The sequence below is a fragment of the Mustela nigripes genome, chromosome 4, assembly GCF_022355385.1.
Source record: "Mustela nigripes isolate SB6536 chromosome 4, MUSNIG.SB6536, whole genome shotgun sequence".
Classification (NCBI taxonomy): domain Eukaryota; kingdom Metazoa; phylum Chordata; class Mammalia; order Carnivora; family Mustelidae; genus Mustela; species Mustela nigripes.
In genome coordinates, this window is record NC_081560.1 from 116867664 (window position 1) to 116892823 (window position 25160).

A 25160-nucleotide genomic window follows, 5' to 3' on the forward strand; every position below is an offset into this window, starting at 1 on the left:
GCAGAGAGCCCGATGCGGGACTCGATCCCAGGACCCTGAGATCATGACCTGAGCTGAAGGCAGCGGCCTAACCCACTGAGCCACCCAGGCGCCCCGTAAATTTTCATATTTTTAAACCATGCTGAGATATGAGAGAGAGAAAGAGAGAGAGGAGTGTGTGTGTGTGTGTGTGTGTGTGTGTGACATTATTTGGCCCAAGGGGAAATCTTAGATACGGAATTGCTTGGTTAACAGGAATGCATATTATTTAAAAAATGACAATTTTTCTTCCAATCCTCATTATCATTTAGTATCAATCATGTAAACTTTCTTCAATCCAATAAATGAAGATACCTTGTTCAGATGTGTGGTTTTTTCACATTACTTAGTCCTTTATATTCCTCTTGTGATTTGTTTATTCCATTTGCTTATTTTTATTGAACTCTCTTTCTTATTTTTCTGCAAATGCTCCCTACGCTTTAGAAGCAACTGATGTTATAACTGTTGCAAGGGATGGAGACTCTTCCTTTTGTTGTTTTTTTCCTTGCTGAGGGATTTTTAAGGTACTAATTGAGCATTAAAAACAATGCTTTAAAATAATGTCAGAGTTTATTTTTATTTTTTTCTAAGATTTTATTTATTTATTTGTCAGAAAGAGAGAGCACACAAAGCAAGGGGACTGGGAGAGGGAGAAGCAGGCTTCCTGCTGAGCAGGGAGCCAGATGTGGGGCTCGATCCCAGGACCCTGAGATCATGACCTAAGTCGATGGCAGGTGCTTAACTGACTTCACCACCCAGGCATCCCAATAACATTTATTTATTGAAAATAAATAGATAAATAAATAAATAAAATTATGTCAGACTTTGGAGAAATTGCAAAAATAGTACATGGTTTTCTGTATATCCTTTTCCCCCTTCCCCCAATATTCACAGCTTCCATAATCACAGTAGTTCTCAAAATCTGGAAAGTAATACTGTCCCACTGCTGCTATTTAATGCACAGCTCTTACTCACATTTCCTCCGAGTCCGAATGGTCCAGGATCGTGCCTGGCATCTTGTGGTCTTGTCTCTGTGTTCTCTTTTAATTTGAAACCATTCCTCAGTGTTTCTGTCTTTCATCATCTTGACACTTTGTAAGAGCAATAGCCAGTTGCTGTTTTCTTGGTTTTTTTTTGAAAGACTTATTTATTTGACAGCGAGAGGGAACACAAGCAGGGGGAATGGGAGAGGGAGAAGCAGGCAGGCTTCCTGCTGAGCAGGGAGCCATTTGTGGGGTTCAGATTCCAGGACCCTGAGATCATGACCTGAGGTGAAGGCCGATGCTTAACGACCGAGACCCCCAGGTGCCCTGTGCAATAGCCATTTGTTTTATGGAAACTCCCTCCCTTTGGGTGAGTCTGACGTTTCTCCATGAGCGTGCATGCATGCGTGCACGTGTTTGTCTGCACACGTGTGTGCACATCTGTGTGTGCACGTGTGTGTGTGTGCACGTGTGTGTATGTGCGGTGGCAGACTAACTGTGGACTTCAGGCGCAGACCCAAGGGGTCTATTTCCAGGTCTTGCCAGGTGTTTTGCAATTGATTAGATGTTGATGCCGTTCGTTGAGGTGAGGGAGAAGTTTCCTCTTTGCAAGTCAGAAGCACCGGCCGTCTGCCATTCCTGTCAGTGCCAGAACGGATCGTATCTTTGCCTGCTTGTGCTCCCATGCCTCGGTGTGTTCACTTACCTTCCAAGGTCTACGTCTTCTCCTCAGAATCTCCCTCAGTAAACCATTTATCCTTCTCCAATCCTTTCACTGCTCAGTCCAGATCTGGGGTTCCGCATCCATGGTTGCCTACCATCCCATGGGGTGCCAGTTCCTGTTCTCTATGACTTTATCCATTGCTGCTAGACTTTTGTTTCTTTCAGCTTATTGAAGTATAACTGGCAGAGACTACTTTAATTTATTTTAATTTTTTTGAGATTTTATTTATTTATTTGACAGAGAGAGAGATAACAAGTAGGCAGAGAGGCAGGTGGTGAGGGGGGAAGAAGGCTCCCCGCTGAGCAGAGACCCTGGGATCATGACCTGAGCCGAAGGCAGAGGCTTAACCCACCGAGACACCCAGGCACCCCAAGAATACTTTAATTTAATACCTAAGTACTAAGTGCCTAGTTTGGGCAGATCACCTTAGGGGGCAGAGTTGCAATTTAAATAAGAAGCTAAGTGTGATCAAGGAGATTCAGGGCCATTTCACCTAGTGGTAAAAGAAAACTGTAGCCTTGTCTTACTCTTTACAAAAACTAATTCCACACAGGTCAAAGGCTATTGGTCTATTTATGCAGAAATATCCAGCCATAAAATTACTGAAGGAAAATATTGATAAACACATTTTTTGGAGTTTTTTGGGCATTCGTGAATTTGGTGGCTCAGTCAGTTGAGTGTCTGCCTTCAGCTTGGGTCACGATTTCAGGGTCCTAGGATCAAGTCACTCATTAGGATTCTTGCTCAGTGGGGGAGTCTGCTTCCCCCTCTCCCTCTGCCTCCTCTCCACTGCTCATGCTGTCTCTGTCTCTGTCAAAAAGACAAAATCTTTTTTAAAAACGATGAAAAATCCGGATACAATAAAGAAGAGATGGAACCATTTAACAGGCTGAGATTAAAGCATTTTGTACAAAAACTAAACAATGTTCAACCAAAAATGCCACCTAAACTAAGAAATGTCGAAGGGAGGATGGAAATAGAAAATTCACTATTTTCAGATGCCAGAGTAATCATTGTTAAGGCAAGAATCATCTTGGATGCTACAATTAGTGTGCCAAGGTGTATTTGCAGGTTCTCTAAGTAATTCCCTACAAGACACTATGTAATTACAAAGGAAAAAATAGTATCTTTACAGGGAAGAAGGCTGACAGACTTGATTCAAACAAGAGATCAAAGTTGACATCAATAATAATGGAGCGGGCGCCTGGGTGGCTCAGTGGTTAAGCCGCTGCCTTCGGCTCAGGTCATGATCTCAGGGTCCTGGGATCGAGTCCCGCATCGGGCTCTCTGCTCAGCAGGGAGCCTGCTTCCTCCTCTCTCTCTCTCTCTCTCTGCCTGCCTCTCTGCCTACTTGTGATTTCTCTCTGTCAAGTAAATAAATAAAATCTTTAAAAAATAATAATAATAATAATAATGGAGCAAAACACTGCCTCCCCCTGCACAGAGGAAGACACACTATTGTGTCTGAGGCATCTTTGGGGTGGGGGGGAAGCAAGCAGAACTGTCTATTTTTCCTGTATTTTGTCTTTGTAGCAGTTCCCACACGCCTCTGCCTCACCCTGCCCCTAGCAGATTGTTCATGTCCTAAGATCAGATATGATCAGTCTCTTTAGTCACTGTTGTAACTTCAACTCCTAGCACAGCCTATCAGCGAATAAATAATGTTGTACAAATACATGAAAGGCTGGATTTACTTGGAGCCAGCACTATTTGTATGAAAGATGTGAGAAAGCACAGTTGGGTGTCCTCGCAGAAGGGGATGGAAGACATTTGAAGACACAGTGCGAATGCTCGAATGCAGTGTCAGTTTGAGTCATGAAAAAACATGTCTCATGAGATAAAGATACGTTAACGGAAAAGACAGAAAATTAATAGTTGAGAGCAGGGTGAGGAAAGGTATGGGGGGACAGACACCTCCACATCACAGAGGAGACGCTCGGTCTGCAGTAGGGAATAGGCAGCTGATGAAGGCCAGGTTTTTAGGAGGGTGTTTGTAGCCATTTTACAGCAGTTTAATCTGATGTAGTTAACCTTAGGTTTCCTTGTGCATCTCTTAGGCTGCTTGATAAAAATAGAGATTTGTGGGGCAGTCTCCTCAGGAAATCTGACTGGGTGGCATCCGGAAATCTGTTTTCTTGTGACAGACACTCTCCTTCTCTACCAAGGAATTACAGTGCAGGTGGCCCAGGAACCACACTCAGGGGAAACTTCCCATCAGGGTAGAGGATGTTGGCGACAAGGCCGGAAACTAGGAAGTGAGTGAGTGGTGAGCCCACAGGCCCAGCAGCCAGCCGGGTGCTTGCTAACCACATTGGCAGCATGAGGGGCTCCTTAAACATTTTAAAATGGACCACCAGGCATGGCTATGGAAGGACACAGCCGATTTTGCTTTGGTCTACTGCACCGAAGAGACTGTCTAGAACAAAACCGAAAATGTGATTGCTGCTATCCACAGGAACGTGTGGAACACTTAAAATTCCTGTGGTCAGGGAATGTCAGAGAAATGCTTGTCAAGAAATATTCGAGGACAGCCTTTGCTTTTGAGTAGAAGTGCCAGGCTTGATTCATCCTGGTCACGGACTGTCCTTAGGAAACTTAGGAAAATTAAATAAAATGGATTCGTAATGCCCAAGGACTGACCTTATAGCTCCGAGCTTCAGGCGACTGGCAGGCAAGAAAATGAGGTTATTTAAAAAATTTATTCTGACTCATTATGCTTCATCGAATTAGATAACTCCTGGATAGTATTTTGTTGCAGGCTTATTGCAGGAAAAAAAAAAAAAAGGAAGCATGTTAAAGGATTCATTAAAACTTAGTGACGGCTTATTTTTATTTATTTATTTATTTTTGGAGGGCTTATTTTTTGTAGGGATAATTTCCAGGAAATTTTAGTACCTCAACAGCAGAATAACAAAATTAATGTGCTCATACGGATTTAAGATGACAAATTAATTGTGTAAAAATGTGGATTTTTTCCCCGACACCCAGATTCATTTTCTAAGTGTTTTATGATGCATATTAATTGGATCATCTCATTAAGAGGAAAAAAAAACAGAATCTGAAATTAGCACATTTATGAGCACGTGAAATGCCTTTTGAATACCACAATTTAGAACTTAAATTAAAAACCAGCACATATTCTGAATTGAACTGTGTCTTGGTAGAATAATTATGTGTCTGAATATCTCAACTCCATATTCCAGGTGGTCAGTCGACAGACTAGAAAACAAGTGAAGGGAATGAGTGCCCTTTTCTTTCTTTGGCAGAGAGAAGATTATGAATCAGGTATTTGTAATGCCAAAGTAAAATTTCATTTCTCTCTTTTCTCTGCTTAAATACACATGCAGAAAAATCATAAACTGTAGAAAACAAGGAACAATCCTCAGGAAACTAGAAATGAAGTGGTATCTTAATTCTAAAAATGGTGAAAGTAATGAAATAATAAAAATAAGAACAGAAATTAATCAAATAAGATTGCAAGGATAAACCAACCCAGAAGGTGATTCTTTGGAAATCATCGATGAAGTAGCGAAATTTCTGACAATGTTAATCCAGAAAGAAAGAGGAAAACTCACAAATAATTTATATTAGGAAAGAAAAGGGAGCTATAATCACCAACCAATTAAATAATTAATTAATTATTTTGAAATGATTTTATTTATTTACTTATTTGAGAAAGCAGGGAGGAGGGGGAGGGGGACAGGCAGAAGGAGGGGGCAGAGGGAGAAGGAGAGAATCTAAAACAGACTCCGAGCTGAGCATGGAGCACAACATGGGGTTCAAACTCACAACCTTGAGATCAGGACCTGAGCCAAAACCAGAAGTCCGACACCTAACGGACTGAGACACCCAGGCACCCCAGGACACCCAAAGAGAACACTGACTATCTGCATTTGACAAACAGATGAAACGGGAAAAAAAAAATAGAAAACTTTAGCTTAGCAGAAAACCCTAATATTCCAGGAACCATTAAAACAATCCGATCTGTAGTTAGAAGTTTCTCCCCAGTTCCCCCAACTCTCCACACCACCAGCCACCCCCATCTCTATGTGTGGCTTACATTATTTCAAAGGCATGAGTTTTCATTTCTGCAGTAAATCCTACCATCCTTATCCAAGCCCCAAGAATCTGACCTTGCCCTGATTTTCACCATCGACTACGGCATGCTGCTTGACCTTGAACTCAGGGATCCTGTGCACCTAGTCCTGAGTCCCCGCCCCACCACTTGCTCAGTTGCTTACCTGTTCTGGGCTCTTGATGCCGCATCTGTAACATGTAGGTAACGGTGTGGTCGTTCTTCAGCACCAAGCATCGTGCTCTCTGTTTGACGGTTATCAAGAGCTTTTTCCTTTCTTACTGTCTCAACCCCACTTTGCAGCTGCAGAAGCTGTGACCCTACATTTAATGGTTGGAGTCAGAATATGAACCCAGGTGGTCTGACCCTGGAGTTTGCATGTCTGATCCCTAGGCTCAAATGCCCTCTATCTGTTCGGGCTTTGGTGAGGGTTAGTGCTTTCTTCCAGTTACCCAGGGAAGGAAAGCTTCCTGTTCATAGTCCTTATTATGATAATGATAGCTTTTTTTGCTATATTAAAGGTGATGTATAGTGCGACAGTAATCCTCACCTGCCCAGAACTTACCTTACTCATATAGAAGACATTGGAAGGGGGGGGAAAAAAAGATTCGTGTCCTTGAGACCCATGTCTAGTCTCCACTTTAATTTTACAAATAAATGTAAACTATTCATCAGTGATCTAAAACTAAAAGGACAGAAAGACCGAAGTCAGACAGAAGTTTGGTAAAGCAGTTCTTTTTTAGTTGATTTTCTAGACAAGAGCAAATGAGAAATAGGAAAGCATTGCTGTGGGCAGGTACACTGAAATAAGGTTGACTCATCAAGAAAGAGTTAAACAGTAATTATATTTTAATCAGAGAAGATATTCGAAAGTGGTTAAATCTTACAAAATTGTGTTATTATTATTTTAGTGATGCAGACTCACTACTTTTGCCATTGGAATTACAAAGCTGAAGAGTTCATTATGTTGCCAGAGTAACCCCGTATCACTTAGGCAATATCTCACAGAATCCTGGGAGTGTCTCAAACAATGACGCTTACATCTTATGTGGTGACAGTTCAGAGGAGGATAGTTGTAGGGTAAAACTCAGCAGCTCAACAGCTGATGTTCTGTAATAGAACTTCTGTTTATTACCTTATGTTTTACCTTAATGTATATATTTCTCAAATATTTAAGCTCAGCTGAGTTCTTCTAGAAGGCTGTTCTTTTCCCACATTTAATAGAGGAAGATAAAGTACACAGAAAAGGTTATGTAAGATGTCATAGGGGCTCCCGGGTGGCTCAGTCGGTTAAGTGGCTGCCTTCGGCTCAGGTCATGAGCCCAGAGTCCTGGAATCGAATCCCTCTTCGGGCTTCCTGCTCAGCGGGGAGTTTGCTTCTCCCTCTCCCTCTGCCTCTCCCCACCTGCTTGTGCCGTCCCTTGAATAAATACAATCTTAAAAAAAAAAAAAAAAAGATGTCATAGCAATTCCAGCTAATAAATGGTGGAAACTGGGTTCTCCTACTGGTGTATATGGCCCCAAAGCCCAAGCTGTGGGTGCTAAAGGTCCCCGCCCCTTCCTTCTGGTGTCAGGATCAAAATCATATTATGTTATGAGACATAATTACTTTATGACCAAAGTGAGACTTGATAGCTTTCAATGTAGCCTAGACTTATCTTGAAGTAATGTAAAACATGTATTGGAGCCGTAATTTATTTAATCACTTTTCCTGTAGCAACTGCATTCTTGCTGATTGATCTAATCTAAACCACACTGTTGTGTGTTTAATCTGGACTATCCCTCTAGGGGTAAGAGAGGAGCACCTGACATCTGGTAGGTACTCCCATAGGGAACTTAACAAATACAGGGGGAAAATGCAATAAAGCAATTTCTAATATTCTTATCAGATTTCATATTCATCTTCTCCGTGTTTTAGAACAAATAAGGTGTCCTCTTATTTGTGAAGACCTGTATCAGCCTTTTTTATTTTTTAAATGTATCAGCCTTTTGTAAAGACAATGTATCAGCATATTTCTGATTTGCAGATACTAACCAAGGAGGATAAGAGAAAGTAATCTTTGGTTTTACTGCCTGAATTTTTAAATCTTTTATTAAAGTGAACAGCGCGTGTGGATCTCGGTCATTTCCTTTCTAAAGCCGGTTCCAACCCGCCAAGAGAGTGACTTGGGAGACTCCTCTCTCTGCCCCTGTCCTTTGAGGCGTGAGAATGACCCTGTACCACCTTTTATCTAAATCAGATGCTGACGCAGCAGCTCACAGCCTCGCTTAGGAGCACTTCCTTTATTTCTCTCCGCCACAGTAAATTGCACCCTGTCGTGTGGTTCCTGAAAAACATGAACTCTAACCCAGCGGGGGCCAGAAAGGCTGCTGGTTGGCCAATTAGAAGTGAGACCCTGGGAGGTGGCTCGAGGTGCTCCCAGCCTCTCTCCCCTGCTGGCAGGGCGCTCCTGCTTTTCCGGTTGGTCTGTGCCAGGGCCCTCCAGCAAAGGACACGCCCCGGAGCTCACCTCGCTGCCTCTTCTGCTGGCTGGCTCCCGGAGGGGGCTGCTCACTGTCCGGTAGACACCCCCGGTATTCGGGAAAATACGGTTGTGTGCATGGAAGTGGATCAGAATTCTGAGCTTAGCCACAAAAAAAGCCCGCCCCCCTAAAAAAGGAAAAAAAGAAAGAAAAGGAAAGTTAAAGACATTCAAGTAAAAGGTCATGAGATAAACACTGTGCTAGGCAAGATATTTTCTCCTTCATTCTTGGCATTATCTGTGGCTGGTTTTTATTTTCAGTTATTTACTTATTTTTAGATTATTTCTTTATTTGAGAGAGCAAGAGAGCATAAGCTGGGTGAAGAGCGGAGAAAGAAGCAGGCTCGCCACGGAGCAGGGATCCGGATGTGGGACTTGATCCGGGGACCCTGAGATCATGGCCAGAGCCAAAGGGAGATGCTTCACCGGCTGAGTCCCCCAGAGCCCCCAGCAGCTGGTTTTTAAAGCAAAGGCAGCATCAGTAGAGCTGCTTTCACACTGCCTTGCAGGGGTGGGGGAGGGGGAAATTGAGATTGGGAGACATCCCATTGGGACCCCAAATTCAAAAGAAATTCTGCTCCTAGGCTGTAAATCTGTGGGCACAGAGAGAGAATAAACTCTCACAAACTCAGAGCTGTGAGGCATCAGGTAGGAAAGGGTCCTGCCCCCTCCCAGGCCACTTCTAAGTGAGACCCGCTTTCTGTCCCATCCGCCCTGGGCGTGGTTGGGAATTGTTTCCTTGGTTCCAGGAGGTCCCCCTTAGCTGGGCAGCAGGGATAGGAGTTGGCCTCCATGTGTTCAGTGAATATATAGGTTTTGGTTTTTTTTAAAGATTTTATTTATTTATTTGACAGACAGAGATCACAAGCAGGCAGAGAGGCAGGCAGAGAGAGAGAGGGAAGCAGGCTCCCTGCCGAGCAGAGAACCTGATGCAGGACTCAACCCCAGGACCCTGGGATCATGACCTGAGCCAAAGGCAGAGGCTTTAACCCACTGAGCCACCCAGGCACCCCAGTATATATGTTTTTTACCAGTTCCCCAATCCCTTGCATGCCCAGATTCACAGAAGTCAGATACTCCCCCTCAACTTCTTTAAAAAGTCATGGGAAGAGGGAAATGGTGTGTCCTTGGAGGCTACAGTGAGGAAAAGGGCCTGGAGATCTGGGCAAGAAGACAGGGGGCTCTAAAACAGAAAGAATTCTCAAGGGGCCTGCTTCACTTTAAAATGTATCTGTGGCCTGTGGTTCAGATTTACGAAGTCACAGAAATGTGCCCCCACCCCGGGGTGGAGGGAGGCTAGGGAGCACGTTGGGATTGAATCGGGCCTTCCTGGTGAATGTTGGCAACTGGTTGTGGGCCCCTCCGAAGTGATGAGCCCAGTTGTGCGTGAAGAAGGTGAGAATGGGAGGGCCCAGGAAGGATGAGTGGCAAGAGGACGATGCAGCCGGGACCCCCAGCCAGGCCGGCCACAGAGGCTGCCTTTGCTCTGTGCCCCTGGAGCCCCCACTTCCAAAGGGAACTTAGGTGTTACTGGTGCATGATGCCGAGTACTTCCCTTCTGCCTTAGACATTCTCTGCTGTTTATTTCTGATCCTCCATATTCCAGTGTTTATCTTATCTTTAGCACCTAAAGTCATTATTGGCCTGCTTCCTACAATCCTTGCTGACAGGTGAGGAGCAGAAGAACGTGGTGCGGCCAGCATCAGGCTGGCCGGCCACTCCAGCCAGCTGCCTTGCTCTTTCTCAAGCACGTGATGCTTCTGCCTCAGGGCCTTTGCACCATCTCTCTCCTTTCCCTCATCTCCTACAAGTCCTTGCTTCATTTTTGGCTTCAGATAAGACCTACTGTGAAAATTCCGTTTCATATTGTCATCTGCTGCCCAGCTTACCCCCTCCACAGAGCTTCTCCTTCCCTTTGCTCTTTTTCTTTTTTCAAAAGCACATATTACCTTCTAACTTATTATACAATGTATTTAAAATGTTTATTGTTTACCGGTCTCTTCCAATGAGAATATAAACTCTACAAGGGGCAGGAATCTTTGCCAGTTTTGTTCATGCATGCCTGGAAAAATGCCTGGTATATCCTAGATGTCCAGTTGATGATTGTTGAACGAATATGTGACTGAATTAATGAACAGATGTGTGTTAAGAGAATTAAATGAGCTACCTGTAAATTCTTGAAGGCTGGTGCATTTGGGGGACATATTTTTTTTTATAAAGATTTTATTTATTTATTTGACAGAGAGACACAAGGAGAGAGTAAACACAAGCGGGGGAAGTGAGAGAGAGAAGCATGCTTCCCCCTGAGCAGGGAGCCCCATGTAGGTCTCGATCCCAGGTCCCCAGGATCACGACCTGAGCCAAAGGCAGCCGCTTAATGATTGAGCCACCCAGGTGCTTGGGGGACATATTTTAGCACAGATTTAGATCCAAAAATTTACCAAATTTTTGTTATATGTCTGGGAATGTGGTGGAGAGTATATTCTAGACTTTAAGGGAACTGCTTCCTCATTCACACAACAAATATGTACATGTAGCAGGTACTGTTCTAAACTCACGATAGACGATAAAAACAAATGTCCCAAGTACTGGGCCCAGTGGTGCCAGATCCTCTGTGTTGTTTTTTTTTTTTTAAGGAGAAGCTAAAACCTGAATTTTTATATGAAATCTCCCCATTTTTAAAATATTGATAACTAACTTAGAATTTTTAAAGTTTTCTGTAACAACAAAATTAAGCATTTATAACAGTCAAATGTTGTCTTCGGGGCTGGAGCTTAATATCTAAAGAAGTTTGAAGTCTAAAGAAGTATGCAGGCTCTCCCCGGCTGGGCAGGATTTGGGTGAGTTGTGAGGTCACAGGAGGGAGGAGGGTGTTTCTGCCACTGCCTGCAAAGGCATGGAGGCAGCCAAGCCGGCTGTTGGGGATGTGATGGAGGACGTGATCCCCCTGATGGAGGATACCTGTGTCCTTACTGGTGTCGGTCACGGTCTCCCTCGGGCTGCGCTGTATCACCCTTTCTAGGTTAAACTATGACATTTGTCGGGATGCACGTCCAGCTGCCTAAACAGAACACGGTATTGCACAAGACAGACCTTTGTCTCTGTCCCGGTCTGAGCATGAGCAGCAGCCTGGAGGGCTTCCTCTCTCTTCTTGCTTTGCCGTGCCTTGGGCTCCTGTGCTCGTGCACCTGCATGGCAGCGTCAGCGGGCAGGAAGGGCCCCAGTGGGTGGGGGAGGCCGGCTCCCTTTCTCTAGGGGCAGGATCCAGACTTTGATCACAGTACTTCTGCTCACACTCCCTGGCAGGGCCTGGGGACATGGCCATATCTAAGGCCAAAGCAGGCTGGAAAAATGTAGGTTTTTACTGGGGCCACTATATAGTAGCTAACAATTGTATTTTTCTTTGAGAAAAAGAGTGGATATCTCAAATACTGGCAGTCTGTGGCATTTGCTTTTCTGGGTCTCAGGGTCTATGTCAGGCACCTCCCACGGTGCCCTCAGTTTTCTTTGTCTTTTTTTAAGATTTATATATTTATTTTAGAGAGGAGAAGGGCCGAGGGAGGGGGGATCAGAGCCGAGCACAGAGCCCGACTCGATTCCACGACCCTGTGATCACGACCGAAACCTAAGTCAACGGTCGGACACTTTGCCGACTGAGCCACCCAGCAGCCCCTGCCCTCAGTTTTTAAAATTATTTTAGTAGGACCGCAGTAGCACCAACGGAGGGTGACACTCAACATGTACTTTTTCCTTTTAGATTCTTCTGGACCACACTTTTGGTGTTTAGATTGAAGTTACATGGCGAGGTTTTGTTTTGTTTTGTTTGCATGGTTGGTCTAGAGCAGTGTTTTTCAATAAGCATTTGTTTTCAAGATTTTATTTATTTATTTGACAGACAGAGAGTAGGCAGAGAGGCAGGCAGAGAGAGAGGAGGAAGCAGGCTCAGTGCTCCCCACTGAGCAGAGAGCCCGATGCGGGGCTCGATCCCAGGACCCTGAGATCATGACCTGAATTGAAGGCAGAGGCTTAACCCACTGAGCCACCCAGCCACCCCTAAAGCAGTGTTTTTCAAACGTCTTGGACTTGGGACCCCTTTGCCCTCTTAAAAATTACGAAGGATATTCACAAGCTTTGCCTGTATGGTCTTTATGGATTTATATTTATTGTATTAAAAACTGAAACGACATTGACAGGGATATGCAAATAAGCCATCCCCCCTCTGGACATCTCTGCTGCAGAACCGTGACAGATAGATGGTAAAGGAGCAAATAACATCTGAGGGATAGTATGAAAATAATGCTGACCTTGCACACCCCTCACTGGGGTCTTGGGGATCCTGCCGCACAGCTGGACAGCTACTGGTCTAGAGAACGTCACTGGCTATGTTGACTTGGGTAACAGATTGTGTTGGAAATAATAGATGCTAGGATTAGTGGTTAAAAAAAAAATTCAGACAAGACCGCTCCCTCTGAGGAGTGCATGGTCCAAAGAAATGAGTTGACCGACCCATCTATAAACTTCTTTCATCTTACATTTGAGGGAGTCAGTTTCTATTGGTGAATTATAGGTAAGTTTATGTGTGGGCGTTAATAGTGATGGGTTTGCATCTATGGCAAGGTAATAAAAGCCCATGTTCGGGACACCTGGGTGGCTCAGTCGGTTAAGCCATTGCCTTCTGCTGAGGTCATGATCCCAGGGTCCTGGGATCGAGTCCCGCATCGGGGTCCTTGCTCAGGGGGGAGCCTGCTTCTTTCTCTGCTTCTACCTGCCACTTTGCCTGCTCGTCCTCTCTCTCTGACAAATAAATAAATAAAATCTTTAAATAAATAAATAAATAAAAGCCCATGTTCAAGATCTATTGAATTATGCATTTTGTACATTCAGAAGATCATTACAGAAAATTTGGTTTGAGTCTTGTGCCCGCTGGTCATTGTTTTTGGGCACCTGGGTCTGGCCACCAGGAACCTTCTCTCACTGGGCCCATCCCACTGCCTCCCGTGGAAGTGTCAAGTGCTGGGCATTTGCATTTTCCGGTGCCTGGCTGTGGGCATGTGACCTGGGCTCCGCCAGCCACAGAACTCCATCTCATACTTTGAACTAGAAACTGGTGACATCAAACAAGACACGGCAGCTGGTGGCTGTGCTGGAAGCTGGGGGACCCCCTTCCACTCACACCAGTGCTGCTGAGTGATTTGGGGGGATTACATAGCCTCCAATCCCCATTTCTCAGGCCCTCCTGGAAATCTGTGATATTCCCATTTTATTATGAATTCAAGAGTGGGTGCCTTCGCTTGCAGCGAGGGGCCTTGCTTGATGCGTCCCCAAAGACAGCGTCCCTGCAAGTATTATTTGGAAACCTCACATGTCAGATTTCCCCAGGCCGTGTCCTAACCATCAGTGCTGCTTGGTGGGCTCACAACGGCTGGATACAGAAGCCCTGTGGGTGAGTTCTAGGAATCTGCATTTTAAATAAGCCCCAGGCTGGCATAACTTTTAGATACAGTAAAGTTTAAGAAGCACTGTTGCAATGTTTTTAATTTTTTAAAATTGTTTGTTCTCCATGTAAGGATCTGAGCAACCCCTAAAAAATAGCTCTAGGCTTCTGCAAGACCCTAGTCAATGACTAACTAGTGTTTCATTGTCTCCTTCCCTCCCTTCCCCCCACCCAGCCCCAAATTTCCCATAAGCCTTTTTGTTCTGTCTCTTTAACTGTTTTAATGTCTTTCTTTCTCTTCCTTCCTTCCCTCCTTCCTCCCTCTCTCTCTTCCTTCCTTCTTTTCTCTTCTTTCCTTTCCCTGGTTTATTTCTTCTTACCAAGGACTTGTAATTCCCCCAAATAATGTTGCCTGCATTCTGAGATACCAGAATACCAGAATTAACTAAGGTTTTAAGCTACACTGTGACTGTGTGCACCCCCCCCCCCAGGTCGTTACTTTCTCGGCCATTCCTGCAGGCGACAAGCTTAAATCTCCCTGTCTAGGGGTCCCTGGGTGGCTCAGTGGGTTGAGCTTCTGCCTTCAGCTCGAGTTGTGGTCTCGGGGTCCTGGGATCCAGCCCCGCGTTGGGCTCTCTGCTCAGTGGGAGGCCTGCTTCCCCCTCTCCTTCTGCCTGCCTCTCTGCCTGCTTGTGGTTTCTGTCAGATAAGTCAATAAAATCTTAAAAAAACAAAAAAAAAAAAACCCAACTTCCTGTCTACTCCAGGAATCACTAGAGAGGATGAAGGATGCCATGTGACCTTCTGTGGAGGGTTTCTTGGGCATGGATTCAGGCCAGAAAAAAAGCCGGAAGGATTGAATGGTCAATGGGTGAGATTTCTAGAATCACAGAATGCTATGATCAGAATGAATGAATGTAGGTTAACCCACCGCCCCCCCATCATGAGTAAGGAACTGAAGAGAAGTTGTGTCCAGCAACACATAAATGATCTGTGGAGTAAAGAGCCAAAATAAATTTAGAAGTGGGAAGTGGTGTCATGGAGTGGGAGCCCAAGTAGTGTCAGAGAGGAGAGAATGTTCGTGGAGGGACTGTTTGAACCCGAGCACATTCACGTAACTCCGAGCCTCAGGTTCTACAACGTAAACTAAAGACCATCGTAAGAGCGGACACTTCTGTAGTCTTGACTGTGCTAGGAACTATACCAAGCACTTCCTCTGCTAACTCATCTCATCCTTATCGCATTGATATGACATAGGTCACATTATTTCCCCCAACAACACTTGTCCACAAAAGGCCATATAATGTACGTAAAGTCTCATAGCTGACACACCTGTTTTCTTGTGCTGCTTTACAAGTCACCACAAGCGTCATGGCCTTAGAGGCCATACACTTATTACCTCCGAGTTTTGTGGGTTTGGTGTCTGGGCACAGCATAACCCAGCTCCTCTGCTCAGGAGCTCACAGGGCAGCAAGGGAGGTGCTGCCCTGGGTTAGGGACTCATCTGAGGCTCGGGCTGCTCTTCCAAACTGACATGATTTCCAGCAGAATTCTTGTCCCTGCAGCTGTGGTTATTTATGGCGGCTGAGTCTTCCAGGCCAGTGGGAGACTGTCTCAATCTTTGAAAGGTCTCACCTGATTAGGCCAGGCCCACCCAGGATCATCTTTCTTTGGATTGATTCATTGCCGGCTGGTCAGACGTCTTTATCTATCTACAGACCTCTTCATCCTTGCTACGTGACATAACGTGAACATGGGAGAAGTATTCCCTCACCTCTGTTGTGTTCTGTGGATTAGAAGTCGGTTATAGGTCTCCTGCACACTCAAAGGGAGCATGGAGACTGAGGAGCAGGAGTCCGAGAGCTGTCTTACAATTCTGCCTTCCACAACTAGAAGAGCTTAGCTTAGGCCCAGACGGACTCCACCCAACATAGGAGGCCACCGCCCCAGCGTCCAAGCTCTTCACCACAAGAACAAAGTAAACCCACTTAACAACCCTGCGTGGAGTTCTGAGTAAGAAAACCCCCAGAAGACACACTGCGCACTAGGCAATCACGAAGTCTCGTCCCACCCCCGTTTTCAAAGGTCTGCTTTCAAGGAAACCGAGCCACCTGCCGTTTTGTTTTTTTCGGGAGATTTCCAAAGTCTCTCTAAAAACTCAGGTTATGTAAGTCGATTTGAAGTGTTTATATTCTGAGCCAGAAATAACCCGGGGTTTGAGATTTGAGACTCAGATTCTCTAAAAATAAATAAATAAATAAATAAATAAGAATAATAATAAATAATAACCATAGCTCTGCTTTCTGTCTTTGAAACAGATGAAGTGATTGAGAAGAGACCGTGAACCCCTTCATTCTGCGGACAGGACAAGATGGATCAGCCGTTTACTGTGAATTCTCTGGTAGGTAGCGCCAACCCATACCTTCCACGCGGCCTGAAAACCCGAAAAGAAGAACAGAAACATATCACATGGGAAATGAGTCACCCTCCCTTCACGAAGTTGAGCACTTGTCGCTTCTTATCCATCTGTGCGGTCCCCTCCTATGAGGAAGTGACTAATAAAGCCCTCTTCACTGGAACTAAAAATAATTCTTTTTGTCCACAAAAGTGAGAAATTTTAATCTCTCTGGTTAGATTCCAAGAGGGTGGGGGAGGGGCACTTGAGAATCGACTTCGTAAGCAGAGACTTCATCCTTTGTGCCTCCACTTCTTCAAGGAGAATACCTGGAAGCTTCTCTGGTGTGGGAACGACCAAGGGAGACATTCTACATACAACAGGTCCATGTTGCTCTGGGATCCAGTGCAAAGGTCCGCACGCTCAAAACTCTCATTCTCCCTTCTCTAGCCTCCTACACCTTAGGAGGGGTGACAGGAGCCCTGGGATCGCAGGGACATATTGTGTGTCCCAGATCATTCTCAGGGTGAGAATGTAGGCACATTATGTAACCTCCATGGCCCCGTTTTTCTACTTTGCACATTACAACCATTGGGAACAATATTTTTACGGTTCGCAGCCAATCATGGGGGCTTAATCAGGGGAAGCTGTTATGATCATTAGCCTTCTCTGATAGCCAGCACCTGCCCGTGCAAAGCTTTAGCCCCAGATCATAGAGAAATGGAGGGGGCATCCAGGTGGCTCAGTGGTTAAGCATCTGCCTTCGGCTCAGGTCATGATCCCAGGGTCCTGGGGTCGAGCCCTGCATGGGGGGGGGGGTCGCTGCTCAGCAGGGAGTCTGCTTCTCTCTCTCCCACTCCCCCTCTTTGTGCTTGCTCTCTCTCTGTCAAATAAGTAAATCTTAAAAAAAAAAACAAAGAAAGAAAGAAATGAAGGGCCTGGTTCTTGCTCTGAAATAGGTTATGGCCCACGTCCTCTTTGCCAGGAACGTCCTTCACAGAGGCTTGGTTGCTTTGAGACGATGAGGAGTGGAGAACTGTAGGAACTTCTTTGTTTTCAGACCCCATGCTGTCGGGGCGCTGTCGGGGGGATCCCACCCACAGAGGAAGGGATCATCCTTTTGGAGTGTCTTACGTGTTTTCCATGTCTTACGTGTTAGCCACAACTAAAATGTTAGTAGACATGACAGTGTCAAATGAACACTGTGGCTTTTTCATTGGGATATTTTGTATTTTGTAAGATATCACAAACCCGACTTGATAGATCGATGAAGACAGGAAGCTCTTTCCTCATTTATTCTGAGATCAATTTTGAGTTTGGAAAGGATAGGACCGTTCAACAGAGGAAAAATAAATCTTATTTTCACGTCCAAGTAAAATCTAGTTATAATCACAATGCACCTGTTTCCTTCTTCCTCCTTTATTTGGTAAATGTATTGATTATTGTCTGTGCTGCAAGGAATATGCTACATCCTGAGGGAACATGGACACTGCATACAAATAATTATAATTCAGTGCAGACTGTTTAGTAATAAAGAGTGGACCAATTACTTTTGCACGTGTAGGAACCTGGAAACCCTCTTTGGAAAATGGGCTAATTTCCATAGTTTTTTTTTTTTTTTTTTTTTTCTCCTCATTTTTTGATGCTATTGGCTCCTTTATCTGTCGTCGAATAGCAGCATTTTCCCCGGGTGCTGCTGGGAGCAACAGGTGCGCGTGGCGTGGCTGCCACGTGCCGGGCTTCTCCCTTGGACGAGACGCCCGCGCTCAGGCCTGAGGCTGAGACGCCGCAAGCTTCCATTCCTGCTTCTGAGGAGGGGAAGCCTCCAGCAGCTTCTCAGAAATTAGAAAGTCTTTTCGAAAACTGTAGGAGCAGCCCAGCAGGGTCTGGCTAGAAGGAAGTGTGCCTTCAGGTAAGGTGAGGTCCTGGAGGCGGGGCTGGGTGTTGTGTGCGGTCACACCTCCCTCTTCTCACGATTCTGGACCCAGTGAGAACTGATTGAAGACGCCGAGGTCGAAAATCCAGTGTCTGCTTTATTCTTTATCACTTGGCCCTGGAGACAGACTCCAGGAGACTCGCAAGTCTCCTTATCCCTTCCGCTCTAAACTGAACTTGCCACCTTGTCGCGGGAGGGATCGCTGGAGACTTCCGGGCTAGGAAGCCCAGGCCCTGAGGACCCCAGCCTCCTCGGGGAGAAGGAAACAGGGAGGAGAACAGGTTTATGCCTCTGTGGCTGGTTGTAGATTTCCCCTTTAGAAACAAGAATCAGGGTGCCTGGGTGGCTCATTGGGTTCAGCATCTGCCTTCGGCTCAGGTTATGATTTCAGGGTCCTGGGATGGAGCTGGTCATGACTGCAGGGTCCTGGGATCAAGCCCCGCCGTCGGCTCTCTCAAATAAATAAATAAAATCTTAAAAAAACAAAAAAGAAGAAAACGAAAAAATAATTCCAGGTCTCTAGGGTTCTGTCTGCTACAGAATTACCACCACGGTGGCCCCCTCCCCAGGCATGGAACTCTGTAGCCTGTCCTGATGGCTTGAATCCATCCTTCCTGGCCAGACTAAAATCCATTCCACCTGGATTTCTTTTTTAAGTTTCTACAGACCTTTTAATGGAAGGCGCTGCCCTTGACTGACAGAGGCAGTTCTGGGAGCTAAATTTGCTCTGGGCTAATTCCATTCCTATTGATCAAAGGATGCTAGAGGGGTCTAAGGCAGCGTTTCCCAAACAGGCAGCACGCGGCAGTGCCTCGGGGAACATAAATTCAACCCTGGGTTCTTCAAGCCCGCCTCTAATCTGTCGATGCCAGGGGAGGCCTGTTGGGAATTTTTTTTTTTTAATTAAGAAATGTACTTTATTTTTTTTTAATTTATTTTTTATTTTCAGCATAACAGTATTCATTATTTTTGCACCACACCCAGTGCTCCATGCAATCTGGGCCCTCTATAACACCCACCACCTGGTACCCCGACCTCCGACCCCCCACCCCTTCAAAACCCTCAGATTGTTTTTCAGAGTCCATAGTCTCTTATGGTTCACCTCCCCTTCCAATTTCCCCCAACTCCCTTCTCTCTAACTCCCCATGTCCTCCATGCTATTTGTTACGCTGAATACCCAACTTTTGTAGCAACATGGACGGGACTGGAGGAGATTATGCTGAGTGAAATCAGTCAAGCAGAGAGAGTCAACTATCATATGGTTTCACTTATTTTTGGAGCATAACAAATAGCATGAAGGACATGGGGAATTTTTATTTTTTTCTTAAAAACACTTTGTTAAAGGTTTTACTTATTTACTTAGAGAGAGAGAGAAAGAGAGAGAAATCAGGAGCAGGGGGAGGGGCAGAGGGAGAAGCAGCCTCCCCGCTGAGCAGGAAGCTGGTCTTGGGGCTCCATCCCAGGACCTGGGACCATGACCTGAGGTAGAAGCAGACGCTTAGCCCACTCAGCCACCTAGGCACCTGGGGACTGTACTTTGAAGAAACTCCCAGTTGATTCTGGCAGTGCTGGTACATAGAGTGGGCTTGGAGATGCAGTGATCTAGAGCTGGGGTCAGCAGACGGGGGTGTGAGCGCCAAAGTCACACACTTGTTTTTAAAACAGAACCAGGATCCTTTGCTTACATGTTGTGTGTGGCCGTTTGTCCCTCAGCAGAGCTTAAGTAGTTGTGGTGGGGACTCTAGGGCCTACAAAGCCCCAAATATTTGCTCTACGGCCTTTAACAAGAAAAAGAAGTTGACATTTTTGCCTTTCCGAAGCACTGACCTTTCCGCTGAATCACAGAACAGTTATCCTGAATGCATACGTTCTGTTTTTTCCCCAAATGTGTACAGATGCTATTTTCATGAATAAAATACAAATGTATGCCTTAACATCACTGACTTTTTCTTAGTAATGACTTTCGTTATTTTCTCAGTCAGGGACTAATTAGCCGTGCCTGTTAATGTACTTTATTACGTGCAGGTCCAAGAGTCTTTTTATGTTAAAAAGAAATGGGAGGTATCCATGGGCTTGAAGAGGACTTACTGGTGGGGTTTCATTCACTGGGTGAAGAAGCACAGAGGTCCTAAAATCTTCTTATTAAACAGGATATGTTCTGGAAGAGAACTGAATCAAAGAGTAACTTTGAATACAGGCCATCTCTTGGAGACCCTTCAGAGCGGAAGGACGTGAGCCCTACGCAGGCAAGAGTCTGCCTGTTGGCCTGTTTCACGTGGGCCAGAATGGAAATAGCCATGAAGACACAAAGCTTAGTGATACTTTACCTAAAATAACCTAAAACATTTGCATACCCAGGAACTGGCACAGCATGGTACCCTGAACCCTAAAGGAGATTTTGCCCCCAACACAAAGGTGTGTCTATCGTAGAGATGCATGTCTTTTTGGTGTGAAGCCCATGTGTTTCTGGCCAAAGGTTTCACTTTCATCATTACCATGAACTCTTACTAAACGCCTTCCTTAGGTACTGGTATCAGGGATTCAGTACAGAAAATACACCTGTCATTTCAGTCCTGTTCATTTCCTATGTCTACTCAGATTTCATTTTTTGCTTTGCAGAAAAAGTTAGCTGCTATGCCTGACCACACGGATGTTTCCCTGAGTCCAGAAGAGCGAGTCCGAGCCCTCAGCAAGCTTGGCTGTAACATTACCATCACGGAAGACATCACTCCGCGCCGTTATTTTAGATCTGGAGTGGAGATGGAGAGGATGGCGTCGGTGTATTTGGAAGAAGGAAATTTGGAAAATGCCTTCGTCCTCTATAATAAATTTATAACGTAAGTCTTTTTTTTTTTTTTTTTTTTTTGGTAGGGAGAGGTCTTTGAAATGAGAAAAATGGGGGGAAATATTTACATGCTATTTCAGTGAGATGGTTTGGGCTCCAGGAACATTGTCATATTCGGGCCAGTTTTGCAATCTCCAAAAGCATTAACTGTCCCAGGTTTTTCAGTTACCAAGTAATGTGTTCAAAGGCGTCCCCGCAGCATCCCTGAGGCTCAGGAATGGAGGGAGTCTCGGGGACAGGAGCGCAGGGTATTGACGTGTGTGTGCCTGTCTTTGTCACTCTTCACCAAGAATATGTCATTTTGTGCCATCCTCCCCCCCACAGGAATGTAGGCTTCATGAGAGCAGGAGCCATATTAAGCTCTGTCCACAGCACCTGGAACAGACCATTAAGGGTTTTAAAATTTGACTTGTTGGCTTGAGAAGGGGGAGTTAAAAGAAGATTTGACTCAGGGATAGAAAGCAGCAGTCAGTTTCGCTTTGTAGTTTGTATTTTTCTTTAAGATTTCTGTATTTATTTGAGAGAGAGAGCAGGAGGAAAGAGGGGGAGAGAGAATCTCAAGCATACTCCCCACTGAGCTTGGAGCCCCCCCACCATGGGGCTCTATCCCAGGACCCTGAGATCATGACCTGAGCCGAAATCAAGCCGTGGCCACTTAACCAACTGAGCCACCCAGGCATCCCTACTTAGTATTTTAAGGCAATTTATTGGGACACCTGGGTGGCTCAGTTGGTTAAGCATCTGCCTTTGGCTCAGGTCATGATCCCAGGGTCCTGGGATCAAGTCCTGCATCAGGCTCCTTGCTCAGCGGGGAGCCTGCTTCTCCCTCTGCCATTTCTCTCTGCTCATGCTCGTGCTCTCTCTCTGTCTCTCAAATAAATGAATAGGATCTATTTTTTTTTTAAAGAGGTAATTTATTTAGCGGTACAATAGTGCTAGGTATAAAAGAGAGTCAAACTGTTGAAAAAATAACCTACTTTCCATCAGACACATGCTTGTTACTGACATAGTCCTGAACCCCATACTCTGACTTTATTTAAAAGTCGCATGATGATTGACGTCCCTCGCTCAGTTGGGGACCTAATCTGAGAACTTCTGAGAAAGCCGATGGCTGGCAACACTCAGCCTACCTGGGGAAACCGCTGGTTTCTAGAGAGCTAACGATAAATACAGAATTGGAAGCTGTTCGACATCAGTGATAGCACACATATCCCAAAAACGTTGATTTCTGAACTCTAAGTCACCATTCGCTAAAATTTCTGTTTTGTCCTCTGCTGGTGTTTTTCGTCCACGTTCATGGAAGGGAGAGCAGCGATGGTAAGTAAGTGTGGCAAAGCGAACAGCCCCTCTTCTGTCTGCAGTTAGCGAATCACTGGAATGTTGGAATTCCCTTCCGTCATTTACCACGTGACAATTTGTAATTCTCCGCCCCGTGGGCCTCAGTTCCTTATTACAAATGGAAGACGTAAGGGCAGAAATCTCTCTTACCTCCAAATGGAAGACTTCTCTAAGCTCTCTTTAACTCCCAACTTTGTGTCTTTATTCCATTTAGAAAGAAGAGTGACTTTAGGCAACTAACAATTTATGTAGCCTCCTTAAACCGTAATTTTCTCACCCAAGAAATGAGTTATTTTACCATCCCCATGCCCCGTAGGGCAATGTGACAAGAGCATGTGTGATCTGTGAGGGAGAAGACAACAGTAATTATAAGGTATTGCATATCAGTTGATCATAAGTAGTATTGATAGCCCATCATGGTCTATCAAGGAAGGACATTTTTTTAATTAATAAATATTTACTGAGCATACATCATGAGCTGGACATAGTTCTACCAGCTAAGGAGACATCAGTAAGGAAAAAAAAAAAAAAAAACCACCACCAACAAAAATCAAGAATTCCCTGCCCTTTGGAAAGCAAAATCTTCATTTTACATGGAAGTGGTGAATCCGGTTTGGTCTAAGGATTTCCCTTTACCTCTGCTGCCCCTTGTTCCTCAAAAAGGTGAGGAAAAATAATGAATTCCTAATTAGCACCTCCTCGGATCCACTAGGGATTCTGACTGTCATTTCTCTCAGCTGTGAATTTGCAGTTAAGAATTTTTGATATCAGGGCACCTGGGTGGCTTGGTGGGTGAAGCCTCTGCCTTTGGTCAGGTTGTGATCCCGGGGTCCTGGGATCGAGCCCCGCGTCGTGCTCCTTGCTTCTCCACGCCACTCTCATTCTCCCTCTCTCTCACACACACACACGCATAAATAAATAAAATCTTTTAAAAAATGAATGTTTGATAGAGACACACAGACACGATGGCACTCCTGACTTATCAGTGGTCCTTTGAGTCTTTTTCAACTGTGAGAAGGGATTATGTTGATCTTTCTAATTCTCAACATTTTTACACCATCCTCAGTGTTGCCAGCAGGGCACGCAAGAGAGCTAGGGCTCTGGAGGATTGGGCACTCAGGACCCAAGAAGGACTGAAGTGACAGGGTCTGTTAGGGAGGGTCCTGAGCCTCTTAACCTCAGCGCTCCATCCGCCGAGCTTACTACCCTGGAATGCCAAAACCATGATCTTGCCAGCCCTCGGTGGAAAGGCTGATGGAAAGAATGTAGGTTAAATAATAATGGATTAAGCACGTCCTTTTTGAAAAGGAGTTTCCTTCTTGTATTAGAAACCGTCACTGATGGGGGTACCTGGTTGGCTAAGTCAGTTCCACGTCCGACTCTTGATTTTGGCTCAGGCCATGATCTCAGGGTCATGGGATGGAGCCCCCCACTGGGCTCCACACTCGGCAGAATCTACTTCTCTCCCTCTCCTTCTCCATCTGCCCTTCCTCCTGCTCATGCATGCTCTCTCTCTTTCTCTCACTAAAAATGAATAAATAAAATAAAATAAAATAAAAAAAGAAACCATCGCTGAGCTTTTTCTGCCCTGTAACACTAAGATGTACTTTCTCTTCTAGCTTGTTTGTAGAAAAGCTTCCCAGCCATCGAGATTACCAGCAATGTGCAGTCCCAGAAAAGCAGGATATTATGAAGGTATTGTGGGGTCGATTCTCCCCCGGGGGATCAAATGCTCCATACATCTCCATTATCAATCTCCTCCTCCTCCCTCCCTCCCTCTCATCCTCTGGAGAGTTTGAGCACAGAAAATTCATTCCATTAGCCAAGCAAGATGTTCCGATTTCTTCTTGGAACCTTTAAACATTGTTACAGAGCCAGTGTGGGATGTCTAATTGGAACTGGAAGGGGCCGAAAAGGAAAATGATCAAGAATGTGCTCAATCTCTTTGTGGTATGAAGACAGCATTATTCCCTGTTCCTCCCAGGGATTGGAAAGAAAGGTGATCCAATTCCCCAGATTTGTATGAGAGTCATTTGGGCTGTTTTTGATTCTTCCATACAGTCCTCAACCCCAAAACTGAAACTTAGTGTTGATTATTAAAGTGGCCCCGAAGTTCTAGTTCTTTTCTTGTACTACCTGGAAAAGCAGGCTATTATGAAGGTATTATGGGGTACTCGCTTAAGGCATAATCAAGTGTTTAAGGGTAAGCGGTGGCTTGAAATAGCCTCAAGGAAAAGGAAGACAGTTGCTGAAAAGTTATGTATTCGCCGTCAACCTTGGCAACCTGATAGAGTGAGCGGTATTTTTAGCTGAGAATATATATACTTTTAAATAACATTTTAAAAATGTTTCCTGTGTATCTGTGTTACGTAGTTTGGGTTGATCTTACATGGAGGAAAATAAAATGGTATATACAAAGTCAATTGCAACATGAAATTTTAAGTAACTCTCCAAAGATGCTTGACCATCTAATGGAGAAAAGGCTGTCTTACCAGTAAGTCTGGCCTGAGGCTGCCTGTAAGAACTCAGGTTTTGTCAAATGGTCATTTACATTAAAAAAAAATTTCTATACACCCTCATCTGAAGGGCCACTCACTGCCATTCCTTGTGTAGCAATTTCCACGGAATTCTCTTGTTCATTCAGACTCAGGCTGTTCTGTATGGGACTTGAGGGGGCCCAGCTGCCCAGCTGACTCTTTTGCTCTGATTTAGTTTTATTCTTTTTTTTTTCTCATGGTAAACCATTCTCCAAAATCATATACATTTTCTTTGTTTATGCTTGCTGAATAAATGGATGGATGGGAGGGTGGATGGACGGGAGGATGGATGGGTGGATGGATGAACGGGAGGATGGATGGGAGGATGGATGGATGGATGGATGGATGGATGG

The 25160-nt window shown here is 45.0% G+C and overlaps 1 protein-coding gene across 6 annotated transcripts in view; it reads left to right on the forward strand.

Moving 5' to 3' along the window:
• STAMBPL1 (STAM binding protein like 1) overlaps positions 1 to 25160 on the forward strand; it is a 48929-nt gene that overhangs the window by 10134 nt on the left and 13635 nt on the right. For all 6 annotated transcript variants that reach the window (XM_059397392.1, XM_059397391.1, XM_059397396.1 and 3 more), the window contains exons 2-4: positions 16075 to 16157; positions 20707 to 20924; positions 23890 to 23965. In XM_059397392.1, coding sequence (XP_059253375.1) covers positions 16128 to 16157; positions 20707 to 20924; positions 23890 to 23965 — 324 coding nt within the window. In that variant the 5' untranslated portion in view covers positions 16075 to 16127. The remainder of the gene's footprint in view (positions 1 to 16074; positions 16158 to 20706; positions 20925 to 23889; positions 23966 to 25160) is intronic.